General features: G+C 42.5%; 1 protein-coding gene across 2 annotated transcripts in view; it reads left to right on the forward strand.

The window, feature by feature from the left end:
• suox (sulfite oxidase) overlaps positions 1-14,896 on the forward strand; it is a 59,995-nt gene extending 45,099 nt beyond the window's left edge. For both annotated transcript variants that reach the window (XM_078431346.1, XM_078431347.1), the window contains 3 exons: positions 3,739-3,802; positions 9,378-9,570; positions 10,997-14,896. In XM_078431346.1, the coding sequence (XP_078287472.1) occupies positions 3,739-3,802; positions 9,378-9,570; positions 10,997-12,439 (1,700 nt within the window). In that variant the 3' untranslated portion in view covers positions 12,440-14,896. The remainder of the gene's footprint in view (positions 1-3,738; positions 3,803-9,377; positions 9,571-10,996) is intronic.
• Positions 14,897-15,117: the final 221 nt, after the last annotated feature.

Consider the following 15,117-nt stretch of genomic DNA (forward strand, 5'->3'; position numbering starts at 1 on the left):
AACACACATCTAGCTCCCTCACCCTGAACATAGGATCCCCCCAGGGCTGCGTCCTTAGCCCCCTACTGTACTCCCTGTACACACATGACTGTGGGGCCAGGTTCAGCTCAAACTCCATCATCAAGTTTGCTGATGACACTGTGGTGGTGGGCCGGATCTCCAACAACGATGAGAAGGCCTACCGGGAGGAGGTGGCTGATCTGGCACTCTGGTGTCAGGACAATAGCCTCCTCTTGAATGTCACTAAAACAAAGGAGCTGATTGTGGACTTCAGAAGGGCTAAACATCCAAGGACGTACACGCCACTGGAGATAAATGGGTCTATTGTGGATAGGGTGAGCAGTTTTAAATACTTGGGAGTCCGCATCGCAGAGGATCTGACCTGGGCAACGCACATTGCCGCACTGGTGGGTAAGGCTAAGCAGCGCCTTTACCACCTTAGACAACTGAGGAAATTCAGAGTGTCTCTGAGGATCCTTCATTGCTTCTACTCTGGGGCTGTAGAGAGCATCCTGTCCGGCAACATTACAGTCTGGTTTGGGAACAGCTCTGCCCAGGACAGGATGACCCTGCAGAGAGTAGTGCGTTCGGCAGAACGCACCATGGGAACTACACTCGTCCCCCTGCAGGACCTATACATCAGGAGGTGCAGATCCAGAGCAAGCAAGATCATGAGGGACCCCTGCCACCCCAGTAACGGACTGTTCCAGATGCTACGATCAGGCAAACCCCTCCGCTGTCACGCTGTGAAAACGGAGAGGATGAGACGGAGCTTCTTCCCACAGGCCATCAGGACTCTCAACTTTTATAACCCCAGAGACTAAATTTTTGTCAACACTAATAGTAACTTATTAACTTTATTTATATGCTGTAACTGTAATTCTTTTTGTGCACAACCCGCAGGCATTGCCACTTTCATTTCACTGCACATCGTGTATGTGTATGTGACAAATAAATTTGACTTGACTTGACTTGACTTGAATCGGGCAACCATTCGGCACACCGTGGTCAAATGCCAGGTTGTTAAAGAGTCATACAGCGTGGAAACGGGTCCTTCGGTCCAATCTGCCCAAACCAACCAACATGTCCCATCTACACTAGTCCCATTACTCCCCTGACATCAATCTGAAGAAGGGTCTCGAACCGAACCGTCAACCTTTCCTTCTCTCCACAGATGCCGCCTGGCCTGCTGAGTTACTCCAGCATTTTGTCTATCTTCGATTTAAACCAGCATCTGCAGTTCTTTCCTGCACTAGTCCCACCTGCCCGCGTTTGGCGTTATACTAACTTTTTTTTTTAAAGTAACTGTTTAAACCTTTAAATCCAAACCCCTATTCCCTTTCCGCCACCTTCAAACACAGTTCTGTGCCTCAGCAATCCAGGTTTCAGCCCGACCATTTTAATTCCTGTCCAAGCCCATGCGACTTGGAATAGGGCAATTCAAAACTTGCTGGCTTGTTGCAGTTCAAGTTTAAAATGAGCAAGTCACCAAACTGGGAGTTGCACTGTCACGTTGGAAAATTGATGGAGCAGGCGCTGATGTTTGGGCGTGAAGCCTTCTTTGTTTTTGCAGGTGAAACCATTGCTGGATCCTCTGCCTCCTTTATCCGATTGATTAATAATTTATTATCACACGTGGCATGTCACAGTGAAATTCTGTTTCGCATACCATACACAAAGTATGGCCCTCCCGTCCCCTCCTCCTTCCCAGATCTCCCTCTATCTTCCTGTCTCCACCTATATCCTTCCTTTGTCCCGCCCCCCTGACATCAGTCTGAAGAAGGGTCTCGACCCGAAACGTCACCCATTCCTTCTCTCCCGAGATGCTGCCTGACCTGCTGAGTTACTCCAGCATTTTGTGAATAAATACCTTCGATTTGTACCAGCATCTGCAGTTATCTTCTTATACGTATGGAAAGAGTCGCCATGAAAAGGGTGCCACTTTTGAAGTGGACGGGACGTGTTTAAAAGTGGATTTTGTTTTAAAAATGCACCATAGATTATCTTTGGCTTTATTTAAAATAGTTGAGCGATTGTGTCGGATGATACTAGATCTCTATCTGGGAAAATAGACAATAGACAATAGGTGCAGGAGTAGGCCATTCAGCCCTTCGAGCCAGCACCGCCATTCAATGCGATCATGGCTGATCACTCTCAATCAGTACCCCGTTCCTGCCTTCTCCCCATACCCCCTCACTCCGCTATCCTTAAGAGCTCTATCCAGCTCTCTCTTGAAAGCATCTAACGAACTGGCCTCCACTGCCTTCTGAGGCAGAGAATTCCACACCTTCACCACTCTCTGACTGAAAAAGTTCTTCCTCATCTCCGTTCTAAATGGCCTACACCTTATTCTTAAACTGTGGCCCCTTGTTCTGGACTCTTTTACCTCGGTGTCACTTTCCTACACTAACTCCACATCCTTTGATTCCATATATCTAAAAACCTCCTGGTTTTTGACTCCTGATTCCTGGTTCTAGATGCATCAGCCAGGGAAATCATTATCCTCGAGTCTACTTTGTCAAGCCCGTTAAGAATCTTACATGTTTTGGATCTGCTAGTTTGCACGATTAACACTGCAATTGCCAATCTCTGCGACTCATGGCTGATTCTCCATTTTTCTGCGCAAAAGGTGCCTCCATTGTTGCTCAGGCACCAGATACTTTCAGAAGGATGGTCTTGTTCCATAACTGACCTTGAAACTGCTGACTCCATTGAGTCAACCACCTCCCCCTCTGACCACAGGATTTTGTACTTTGACTTTTGGACTCCAATGTTGTCTTTGTTTTTGGCCAGGGTATGGCTGGCCTAACCTTTGCTGCCTCGATATACAAAGTATTACACAAATGCAAGTTTTTGTGGGGCTAAAACATTTCACCTATGGAAATAAATCTACTGTGGTAAATGTGTCTACTCTGCAAAGAGAAATAGACAGCTTTCCATTTTTATTGATGTTTTAAAAAGGTGATCCTTTGTGAATTTGAGCCTGGAAAATAACTCTGTTTTATTGAAGTATTGGGTATTTGCGAGTCAAGTGAGAATTACACGTATGTGTACTGCAAGTGATCAAATTTTATTTAGGATATTTTACACTTCAGGAAATTCTATACTTTTCTATACTTCCAGTATACTAACTTGGAAGTCTTACCCATTAACCTCATGCCACTTGTTAATCATGTATGGATTTAAATATTTTGCATTGTTGTTTAACAGGGTTTAATATGAAGGGAAGCCCGCAAATCAAATTGTTTTAAATAATTGCAGTCGTCTGCTGCAATGATTTTTGAGTTGGGTAACTTTTTAACTGACAGTCCAAGTGCTGTTTTGTGTGCGACTTAGTACTGGTGACAGTTCGATTTAATATGAGCTATTGTCGTTAGTGAGCAATGCACTCTGCTGGCGAAAGGGACAGCAAACATGATGTTTCCATATCTTTTCCCTCTGACTACTCGCATGCATTAACTATTCTCCATTTGTTACAAATGTTTCATGTTTGAAGCACTGATACAAGTTGCTGTTTGAGAACTGTAAATATATTCAATATATTGACTTCCAACTTGAAGTTGTTCATCTGATGCATTTTAAACTCCAAGAATTAACAAACTGGTCGATCAAGTTCTATTCCATTGGTTTTCTGATTGCAACCCCTTATTGATGAAGTAGGTAGTTAAAATACAATAGATTAAAATATAAATCAACCAAATAAAATTGATTAAAATTGAAATGTTATTCTGTCTCTAGGTACTTTGATGTCGTTCCTTAAGTGTACGCGGTCTGCTCTGGGCATCTGGCAGATACAAAGCAGGTAATGTTTATCTTTTTGAGAAGAACAACTCTAATTCATTTTGTTGATCTAAAACTGCCAGTTAATGAGGCCCTTTTCCCCACCTATAACTGAAAAAACTAATGTCAGCCTTGACTCAGTTGGTAGCAACTCAGGGTTGGAGGTTGTGGATTCAAGTCCTGCCCAGATGAAAGTGGGTTCTGGTGAAGTGCTGTAATATTGGATGTGCCAGCGCTTCAACTGAACATCACCTTCTTGGGCAGTTCCTTAGGATTGTGGATGCCTTGCCCCTCAAGTCCCTTTTAATTCTTTCTCCACTCAGCTTAAATCTATGCCCTTTGGCTTCAGGCTCCCCAACCCTGGGAAAAAGGCTATGACCATCTACCTTATCCATGTGCCACATGATTTTGCATACCTCTTGAGGCCACCCCTCTGCCTCCTACACTTCAGATGAAAAAGTCCCAGCCTTTCCGTAAAATTTAAAACCCTGCAGTCCAGATAACGTCCTCTTGAATCTTTTCTGCACCCTTTCTAGCTTAATGATATGCTTCCTATAGCTAGGTGACCAGAACTGCACGCAGTATTCCAAGTGTTGTCTCACCCATGACTTGTACAGTTGTAACAATGTCCCAACTCCTGTAGTCAGTGCCTTGACCGAAGAACGCATTCAGCATGCCTACCTTTGATCTATGTTGTAGTTTTGCCCACCAGTATAGGACACCTTGTACCAGAGCTGGCTCTGTTCATAGACATTGGACCAAGCTTTACATGGTTTCTCAGTCTCTTCTCCCTGACCTTTTCATTCTTGGGTCCTAGATCTCCAGTGACATTGCATTCAAGATCCAGGTGAAAATGCGCTGAGAGTTGGCATAGACTTGATGGGCTCTATGGCCTCCTGTGTTGTGTGATAATATCAGGTCTCACTTTTCCTACGTCCCATTAAAATTGTGCCCTTCTGACATTTATTACCTCTTTGTTTAGTTTAATATAGAGATACAGTGCGAAAACAGCTCCTTCAGCCCACCGAGTCCGCGCCGAGCAGCGATCCCCCGCACACTAACACTATCCAACACACACTAGGGACAATTTACAATTATACCAAACCAATTAACCTACAAACCTGTATGTCTTTGGACGTTCTTCCCTCTAGAACCTAATACTTATTTTCTTTGTTAAGTTTTGTCTGGCCATGCCACTAGCCAACATAATCTCAATGAATCATTGTGTACTGTTTACAGAGTAAAATTAGTATACAATAAACCTTCATTATAACGGGCCATGGGTGGGCAGTGGAATGGTGTCCGTTATTACCGATTTTCCGTTATAACTGAGTAAGGAATTGCCGAGTAATAGAGTATCTTTGTATAAATAGTTGAGACAAAGAACTGTAGATGCTGGTTAATACACAAAAGGAGACAGTGTTGGAGTAACTCAGCAGGTTAGGCAGCATCTCTGCAGAACATGGATAGGTGAGGTTTTGTGTCGCGACCCATCTTCAGACTCTCTGTCTTGAACTGGGCCTGGAATCTAGGCATGTTGACAACCCTGGCGGCAGGGGAAGAGGCGAGGACCAGCAGAATCATTGGTCGTGGCCGGTGTTCAGGTAAGGGTCAGCGGTGGCGGTAGAAGGTGTGGCCTGGAAGTGGCCAATGAAGCTGTGTGGGCCGGTGGTGGCAGCAGTAGGTCCGGCCTGGAAGGAGCCAGTGATGCGGTGCGGGCGGGGGGTGACATGGGCAGCCTGGCTTGAAAGTGGCTGGGGAGGCTGTGCAGGATGGGGGGTGGTGTCAGCACCTGGCCTGCAAGCAGCCGGGGAGGCGGTGCCGGTGAGGCTATCATCAACAGCCCAGCCTTGAAGTGGCCAGGGAGGCAGTGCGGGCTGGGGGTGGTGTCGACAGCCTGGCCTGGCAGTGAAGGTCGGTAGGTCTGTCCTCTATAACTGAAATCCATTATAAAGAGGTCTGTAATAACAAGGATTTACTGTACATTTAAAAAAAAAGGTTGTTCTAGTACTGGCCCATCGAGGAGCACCAATGTACACTTCCCTCTCATCTGAAAAAACTACTGTTTGATCTTGGTAGGTAATTTTCAATACATATTACTTCTTTTAACAAAAAATTATTTTTTAAATTTTACACAAATTTACACAGGACACCAACAAACAGTACAGGACAGTACAGGACATATATACCCCCTCCCCATCCCCAAGGCTCAAAAAAGAAGAAAAAAAACCCGTCTTTGTGTTCAAATGTTACATGAATACATATTATAATAATAATAATGCATTACATTTATATAGCGCTTTTCATTCACTCAAAGACGCTTTACAGGGATTTAAAGAACATAGGGAAGTGAATAAATAGATAAATAAGTAGACGAACAGAGAAAGGAGACAGAAGGTGAGGTGATCTTCAGTGGTTGAAGGCAGTACTGAACAGGTGAGACTTCAGTGATGTTTTGAATGTGGTGAGTGAGGAGGAGTCTCTGACGGTTTGGGGTAGTGAGTTCCATAGGGTGGGAGCAGCGATGGAGAAAGCCCTGTCCCCCCAGGATCTGAGTTTGGTCCGGATGGGGGGGGGGGATAGGAGATTGGCAGCAGCAGAGCGGAGGGTGCAGGTGGGAGTGTGCCTGTGGAGGAGGTCAGTCAGGTAGGATGGGGCCAGGTTATGGAGGGCTTTGTAGGTCATGAGGAGGATTTTGTACTGGATTCTCTGGGGGATGGGGAACCAGTGGAGTTTGTAAAGGACGGGGGTGATATGGTCACGGATCGGGGTGTGGGTGAGTAGACGAGCAGCAGAGTTTTGAATGTATTGAAGTTTACTGATGATTTTTGAGGGTGCGCCATAGAGGAGGCTGTTGCAGTTGTTCAGACGGGAGGTGATGAAGGCGTGGATGAGGGTTTCTGCAGCTGTGGAGGAGAGGGATGGACGGAGACGGGCAATGTTTTTGAGGTGGAAGAAGGCTGTCTTTGTGATGTGTTTGATGTGTTTGTCGAAGGAGAGGGTTTGATCAAAGATGATTCCAAGATTCCGGATGTGAGGGGAGGTGGATACTGGGAGACCATCAATATTGAGGATGAAGTTTTGGGTGGATTTGGTGAGCGTTTTTGGACCAATGATGATAATTTCAGATTTGTTGCAGTTGAGTTTGAGGAAATTTGATTGAAGCCAAGATATTATTTCAGTGATACAGTTTGTCAGTGTAGAGTGTGTGGTGGTGGAGATTGACTTGGTGGAGATGAGGAGCTGGATATTACATCTGCTATAAACTTTGCACAATATTTGACAGTATTTGATCACATTTGATGTTATAATAACAAGCAGTCAGCTAACCACCATATATGCTGTATAAGTAACGTGTGAACAGATTACTTTAAGATAGTCTAGTTAATGGAGAGATGTCATTTTGAGTTGCTCTTCAAATGGCATTTAATGGCAAGTTCATGATTTAACGGGAAAATTTAATAATTTGCAAACACTTGACCGGATTCCCAAAATGAAATTGCGAATGTGGTTATTGCTGCTTGCTTTCTAATTTTGAATATTATTTCCTTTAGTTCTGCTGGCGCAAAAAAGATAAAGGAATAATAAAGCTGATGTGAAACCGTAATAAATGATATAGTTATGTAGATAGTGAACGAGATAGTTATAAAGCATATAGCAGTATTTAACTTGCTTTTGCTGCTTTCTGTAAATTATTTTTTGCCAGTTAAATATTGTCAGCAAGTAGTGCCATAAAAAAATGTCTGTATGAAGTCTCTCTTTTGTGGGATGCTTTTTTTAGGGTTGTATTTGGAAATGTTCTCTTCGGGCACAAATCAAGAGCACTCTATCCATTCAGCCCACCAAAGCTATTAACATTGTTATTGTTAAGTTCTAATGGTTTTAGTGGTAGGAAGCAATTCTATTTGGTGGACAATGTTTAATCTTGTTGGCTTTTAACCCATTCTTATGCCCTTATGTACAAGGAAGAGTCAACTAAACTTACAGATGTACAAGGTATTTCCTTCATGAAGCTAGGTAGCTCAAAAGAACTGGTTGATGTAATTGGCTTTTGCATTTTGACATTGTGCTTCAGCTATGGGTAGAAAAAAAGATCAGTTCATTTGTGTGCATGCTATTGAAAACCAATTCATTTACAGGTGCTTTTATAAGATGGTCCCTCAAGTTTGCTTATCACTTTTAAAAGTTGCTTATTCTAAATCAGGATGTGCATTAATAGGTAATTAATAGGTAATTGCTAAGTACACCTATTGAAACCTAGTGAGAAATCAAGATTTGGGATTTCTGCTTCATTTATAGGTTGCTTATGGAGGAATGAGTAATGTTTTAAATCTTCACGGGTGATCTTTTAAGTGTTAATTATTTTGCTGAATATTTGTTTCTGTAATCTTTTACAATTGGTTGCATTGCCTTGCTTTTTCCTGAAGATCTTGCTCGTTTGTTGCGTGTTGGATTTGGGTGTAGAGGAGGGCACTTGGAAAGCAGCAGGAGGTGAAACAGTAGTAACTAAAAAAAATCAAAAGATTGCAAACTCATTTGTTATTGCAACATTTTAATCATGTACTTGTCAGGTCTTGTACTGACAGTGAACTGTATTCTGTTCCACAAATTATCTCCCTTATTGGTCTATTTGGCACACTGCAATAACCCACACACTAAAGTTACTTAGGTTTAACTTGTTGTTCCAAATCCACGTTACTTTTAAAATATCCCAAACAATTAAATACTGCTGGGAAAACTTCAAAGGACAATGCTATGACAAGTTTTGGGGTGAGGTGGTAATGATAAGGAAATGATAGAGATATTTTGATAATCTTTTCAAAATGTACTTGGATATTGCAAACGGGATCATTCGCTTCTGTTGGTGGTGCTGGGCAATTGAACTGCTGCAGTTCTTGAGACAGTGGTGCTTGGAATAAAACATGCCAAACTATGCTAGCCGGAAAGCCAGATTGCAATCTTTAGATTTTTTTTCCATAATTGCTAGTTGAATCTCTGATGGTCTTTAGAACTATAGAATAGTACAACATGAATGGAGCTGGAGTAAAAAAAAAGAGAGCTGCGGGAGGCAACTGAATTTTTCAGAGTTGCTATAGAGCAATTTACTTTACTGATAATTGGAAGGCAAAGTACAGTAATGCTGGAATTCTAGTAACATCGTAGCATTTTAGTTATTTGAATTAGTCTGTTTTGGTTAATAATTTGGTCTGCTCGCCTTGAGGTATTTTGAAATAGCATAGCCTCAGCAGTAAGTTGTAAGTACATATGGAGTGATGGGTAGTAAAATGAAGAATTGTCACCAAATTCTTTATAGTTTGCGGTCAATGAAGATAAAGAACTGACCCTGAACTGACAACTGATTTTAACCTCTCTGTGCACTTATAAACTTATAACTTTCAATTATCTGGATTCTTGATTTTCATCATGCTAATGAGTACTAATGATCATGACAATATGTGTGGAGGCAGGAACCTGCAGTTCATTCCAAAGACTGGGTCCAGCAGAGCATGGAAGCTATCTATGATGCTTATTGTGATGAAAATTTGTTTTAAAATGTGTGCCATGTAGGTGTGCATTACATCATACTTCCTTTTTAGAGTGTGGCTAGAAACCACTGCAGTCCACCCACATGCATGCTCAGTTTGCAGCTCAGTACGATGGAAGAACACTGCTGCTAACCAGGAGAAAGATGCAAACTATCAGTTCCGTAATGCACGTTGGAGGCAAATGGTTCTCGGGGTCATCACTGGTACAGGCGCTATCCTAGCTTATGGCTTGTACAGAAAACAGGTATGTAGGAAAAGATGTATTGTTGATTTACTAACATGTTTGTTTCATTAATATTCTTACTAATATTTTTAAAGAATGATGAAATACCATAATCCCTATGAAAGAAACTGAGTGTTTGATCATGTCATTGATATCTGCTCCTGCCACTTCCACTTCCACACATTTTTTCCCCTCTGCTGGAGATGCACGATGCTTAGGATACATTTTTCTGTGAGAATGATAAACGCTTTGGTTTATGGCAAAGTAGCCATTATTTATGGATGGTGCTTGATACAGAGAGGTGGTGAATGTGGTTGAGGTCAATTCTGCACTGCACCTCAATGGATTTCAGCCATTGGTGTATGGAACATTTTGGTCATAGAACATATAACACAGTAACTGGTCCTACGGCCCACAGTGACTGTGTAAACATGATGTCAAATTAAACTAATCACCATACATGATCCATTCCCTGTATATTCATGTGCCTATCTAAAAGTCTCTTAAGCGCCACGATATATCTGCTTCCACCACTGTTGCTGGCAGTGCAGGGGCTGTAGTGGAAGCAGATACAAAAGGGGTTGCATGCACTTCGTCCAACCTCATTTACAGCATCTGGTGTTCCTGATGTGGCCTCCTGTACATTGGTGAAACCAAGCGTAGACTCAGCGACCGTTTCGCTGAACACTTGCACTCAGTCTGCCAAGGCCTACCAGATCTCCTGGTTACTAACCATTTGAATTCATATTCCCTTACTGACCTGGGCCGCCTTCATTGCCAGAGTGAGGCCACACAGAAACTGGAGGAACAGCACCTCATATTCTGCATAGGTAGCTGAAAACCCAATGATACGAACATTTAATTCTCCAATTTTAGGTAATCTTTAACAACCGCATCCCTCCCTGTGCCCCACCTGGACTCTCGCCTATTTCTTCTCTTCTCCACCTACATTCCTTCTCCTGGCTTCACAATCTGCAATTCTTCAGTCTTTTTGTCTCACACCCTCTGTTTTAATTTCTGGCCATTATTCTAACCATCTGCCTATCCAAAGCCCCCGCTGCCCGTGTCCACCTGACACACTTTGTCCTGTCTCTCCTCCCAGATTTCTTTCCTCTTTCTCTCCCTCCCACAATCAGTCTGAACATGGGTCCTGACCCAAAATATCACCTATCCATGTTCAGCAGAGTTGCTGCCTGACCTGTTGAGTTACTCCACCACTTGGTGTTTAAAAAAAACCCACGGCCTGCACATCTTCTTTAAACTTGCATTAAATGGTTCCAAAAATGGAACCAATCAAAAAAGGAGCTGGCTGACTGCTCTCGTTTCTACATCTAAATGCTGAGAATCAATCACATTGCTCCAGTTGCCATACTGGGACAGAAGTTTGAGTTACATTATTTTATCTCTTCATGAAAGATAAATTACTTTTCTTTTGTTTTTGGTAAAGGAAGCGGAGCCAAAACCAGAAACATCGGTTAACAATGAGGTTCAACAATCTTATCCAGTTTACACCAGGCAAGATGTGGCCAAGCATAAAACTATGGAAAGTGGAATATGGGTCACCTACAAATCTGACGTATATGATATTACAAACTTTGTGGAACTGCATCCTGGGGGTGATAGGATCTTGCTTGCTGCAGGAGGTGCCCTTGAACCATTTTGGTCAATGTATGCTGTCCATAAACAAGAACATGTATACAAGATTCTTGAAGAGTACAAAGTAGGAGAATTGAGCCCAGAAGCTGTGCAGGAGGCCTTGGATGTGACTGACCCTTATGGGAAAGACCCATTGAGACATCCGGTTTTGAAGGTGAATAGTTTAAAGCCATTTAATGCGGAACCGCCAGTAGAGATTCTATCTGAAAATTATCTTACCCCAAATGACTTGTTCTTCATACGAAACCACCTGCCTGTCCCAGAAGTTGATCCAAAAAACTTCAGTTTGGAGATTGAGGGAGATGGGCTAAAGTCCATCCAACTGTCCCTCCGTGACCTTCAAACCAAGTTCCCAAAGCACACAATAACTGCTACATTGCAATGTGCTGGCAATCGTCGCTCGGACATGAATGCAGTGCGTGAAGTGAAGGGACTAAATTGGGGGTCAGCAGCGATTGGTAATGCAAAATGGACTGGGGTTAAACTCTCTGATGTCCTTGAGTATGCAAGGCTGCCAGCGAACACAGATGCTAAACATATCCAATTTGAGGGACTTGATAAGGATACAAGTGGGACTCCCTACGGAGCCTCTATTCCTATTCGTAAGGCGCTCGCCAAAGATGGTGACGTGCTTCTTGCCTACGAAATGAATGGTGAAATTTTATCCAGAGATCATGGCTTTCCACTACGTCTCGTTGTCCCAGGAGTGGTAGGAGCACGTAATGTGAAGTGGTTGAGCAAGATCATCGTAAGTAAAGAAGAAAGCAAGAGCCATTGGCAAGTGAATGACTATAAGGGATTTTGTCCTTCTGTGGATTGGGATACCATTGACTTCACCACTGCTCCAGCAATCCAAGAACTACCTATCCAATCTGCCATCACATCACCTTCCAAAGATGAACATCTCAGCTCAGACCTGGATGAGATCACAGTAAAAGGTTATGCGTGGAGTGGAGGTGGCCGAGAAGTGATCCGGGTGGATGTCTCAGTGGATGGTGGACAGACATGGCAAGTGGCTGACTTAAGTGAGATGAAGCAAAATGAGGGGCAGGCGTGGGCCTGGAAACTGTGGCAACTCACTGTGCCTATGCCAAAGAAACAGAAAAGGCTGGAGATAATTACCAAAGCTGTGGATAACCAGTATAATGTGCAACCAGACACGGTTGCGCCCATCTGGAATTTACGAGGGGTCCTCAATAATTCTTGGAGTCGAGTGAATGTTACAATCAAATAGAAATGATTAGAAACTGTTGCTGATTTCATAACATTGAGAGACTTGGGCATAGTAATTTAGTCTTAATTGTCAGTGTGGATTACTTGGTAATACTCTTGCCTCTGAAGATTGTGGGAACGTGTTCCATTCCAGAGGCTAGTACTTAGTTCAGGTTGGCACTTCAGTGCAGTGTTGACTTAATGTCATTTGAACAAAAGGATAGACAGGTACTGTTAACTGCTTTCCCTGTGTGGATAAGAACTCTTGGAAGAGGAACAGTTGTTATCCATTGCATCTTAGTCAACAGTTATCCCACCTGAAGCATGAAATTGAAAAGAAACTGATTATTATTGCATTGTTGTTTTTTGGGAACTAGATATGTGCTGATTGTCTGCCTCTTTCTTGAATTGGAGCAATGCCATTCAAAAGTACTTACTGTGAAGTGCTTTAGGGTATCCTAAAATTGTTAGCAATACTATATATATATAAACGCAGTGCCCTTGTGTCCATCCTTTTGAAATATGGCTCCTGCATCGTGACATACGTCTTGCCACCCTAGCGTTAATTTCACGTATGGTCTACTTTTAAAGCCACTCTATTTGTACGTTTCAGAATTTAACCAGCACAAAATGTTTAGTGTTATTTATCTCTGCTTAATTTGAATTACTTTAATTTGAAAAGACTTTTTCCAAAATAATCTGAACCTAACAGTAGGGCAATTAATGCTCAATTGAATATGGATACAATGCAGCTCAATGCAGTTCTCTCTCCTGCATTGGTATTGACTTTTTCTATCTTTAAAATTCATAAGTGGTGGAAGCAATGAAGCGACAATGATGATAACACACTAGACTACATAATTTTCCAAGCAGTAGGGAAGATAATTAATAAATTTTGCTTTACAGTGATGACTCCACTTGGTTATTCAGTAGATAGTGAAGCTATAAATGCCTTAATTCTAATAATTTTGACATGTTCATCAAGAATGAGGCTAAGGGTGGTTGTATTTGCTCTCCTTTGTTCATAGAGGTTTGCAGAACAAGAGGAAGTCACTCAGCCCATCAGGCTCTGTCCCTGTGCAAGGATTTCCTCCAGGAGTAGAAGCTGCAGGAGTAGAAGTGTAATATTGGCCATCCATCAGATAAACCCCCAATTTCCATTTGATAATTTCTTCCTGGTGATGGGACTGAAATAAGCATCCAGTGTTTATCTGCATGTTTCTCCCACTGTTTTATGGCATTCAGCACTTTGTTTTCCTCGTTTCTATGTGAATACTTTGTAAAGAAAATCTAAAAACAGGGAGGGAGTGGGGGACAGAAAGTTATGCAAATTGTAATGTTGAGGGGTAGAAATTTGAGCATTGGTTGAGGACAAAGAAATTTGTGATTTAAATAAGAATAAAGCTTGCATTAAACCTTCAACAGAAAATGTTTCATCATTAATGTTAAAATTTCAGCGAATAATGTTAGTTAATTACTTCACTTTCTATTGTGGACGTTGTACAGTGATTTTAGACTTTAGAGATACATTCAAGATTCAAGATAGCTTTATTTGTCATCCAATATTGGACGAAATTCAGTCACCCACAGTCCAACAATAAAAGCATTAAATAAGCATTAAAATTACACAACCCCAAAAAAAAACCCAAAACACAGTCCAACAATAAAAGCATTAAGTAGGCATTCAAATTACACAACCCCAAAAACCCCCAAACACAGTCCAACAATAAAAGCATTAAATAGGCATTCAAATTACACAACCCCAAAACCCCCAAAAACACAGTCCAACAATAAAAGCATTAAATAGGCATTCAAATTACCCAACCCCAAAAACACACAAAAAAAGAAACATCCATCAAAGAAACATCCATCACAGTGAGTCTCCTCCAGTCCTCTCCTCACTGTGATGGAAGGCCACAATGTCTTTCCCTTCTCCTGCTGTCCTCGCCCGCAGTCAGGTTGTTGTGGTTGCAGGCCGCACCGGACGGTCCACAGCGGGCCAAGCCCAAGGCGAGTCGCAGCCGCTCCCGCAGCCTCCGAAGACGGCCGGCTCCGCCGATGATAAGTCCGATCATTGCGGAAACAGACCCTTCAGGCCACCAAGTCCGCGCCGACCTGCGGTCACACCTGTACACGAGCACCATCCTACACACTAGGGACCATTTACAATTTTTACCAAACCCATACGTCTTTGGAGTGTGGGAGGAAACCGGAGCAGCTGAGGAAAATCCACGCGGTCACAGGGAGAATGTACAAGTTCCGCACAGACAGCACCCGTAGTCAGGATCGAACCTGTGTCTTTGGCGCTGCAAGGCAGCAACACTACTGCTTCGCCACTGTGCCACCCTCATATAATGACATTACATTATTGTAATGCCCGAGTCATTTAATGTTTTTGATTAGTTTATATGTGAGGAAATGTTGGAAAAGCTACCGATTGTACAGCGAATTAAACAAATATTTCATATCTTCTCTCAAAGTGGAAATGTCTGCAGATTAATTTTCCATTGTGCATTAGATATTAATAAGACTTCAAGTCGACAATAAAAACAATGTAATAAAACCAGGGAATATGCAGAAGTTAGAATCAAACACATTGTCATGGCGCAGGGTTGCCATCAACAGCAGGCATTTGGAACTCTCATTTGATCAGAGTAGATTTAAATCAACCTAACATCTGAGGGCAGCAGAGACCTACAT

The sequence above is a fragment of the Rhinoraja longicauda genome, chromosome 42, assembly GCF_053455715.1.
Source record: "Rhinoraja longicauda isolate Sanriku21f chromosome 42, sRhiLon1.1, whole genome shotgun sequence".
In the NCBI taxonomy this organism is placed as follows: Eukaryota; Metazoa; Chordata; class Chondrichthyes; order Rajiformes; family Arhynchobatidae; genus Rhinoraja; species Rhinoraja longicauda.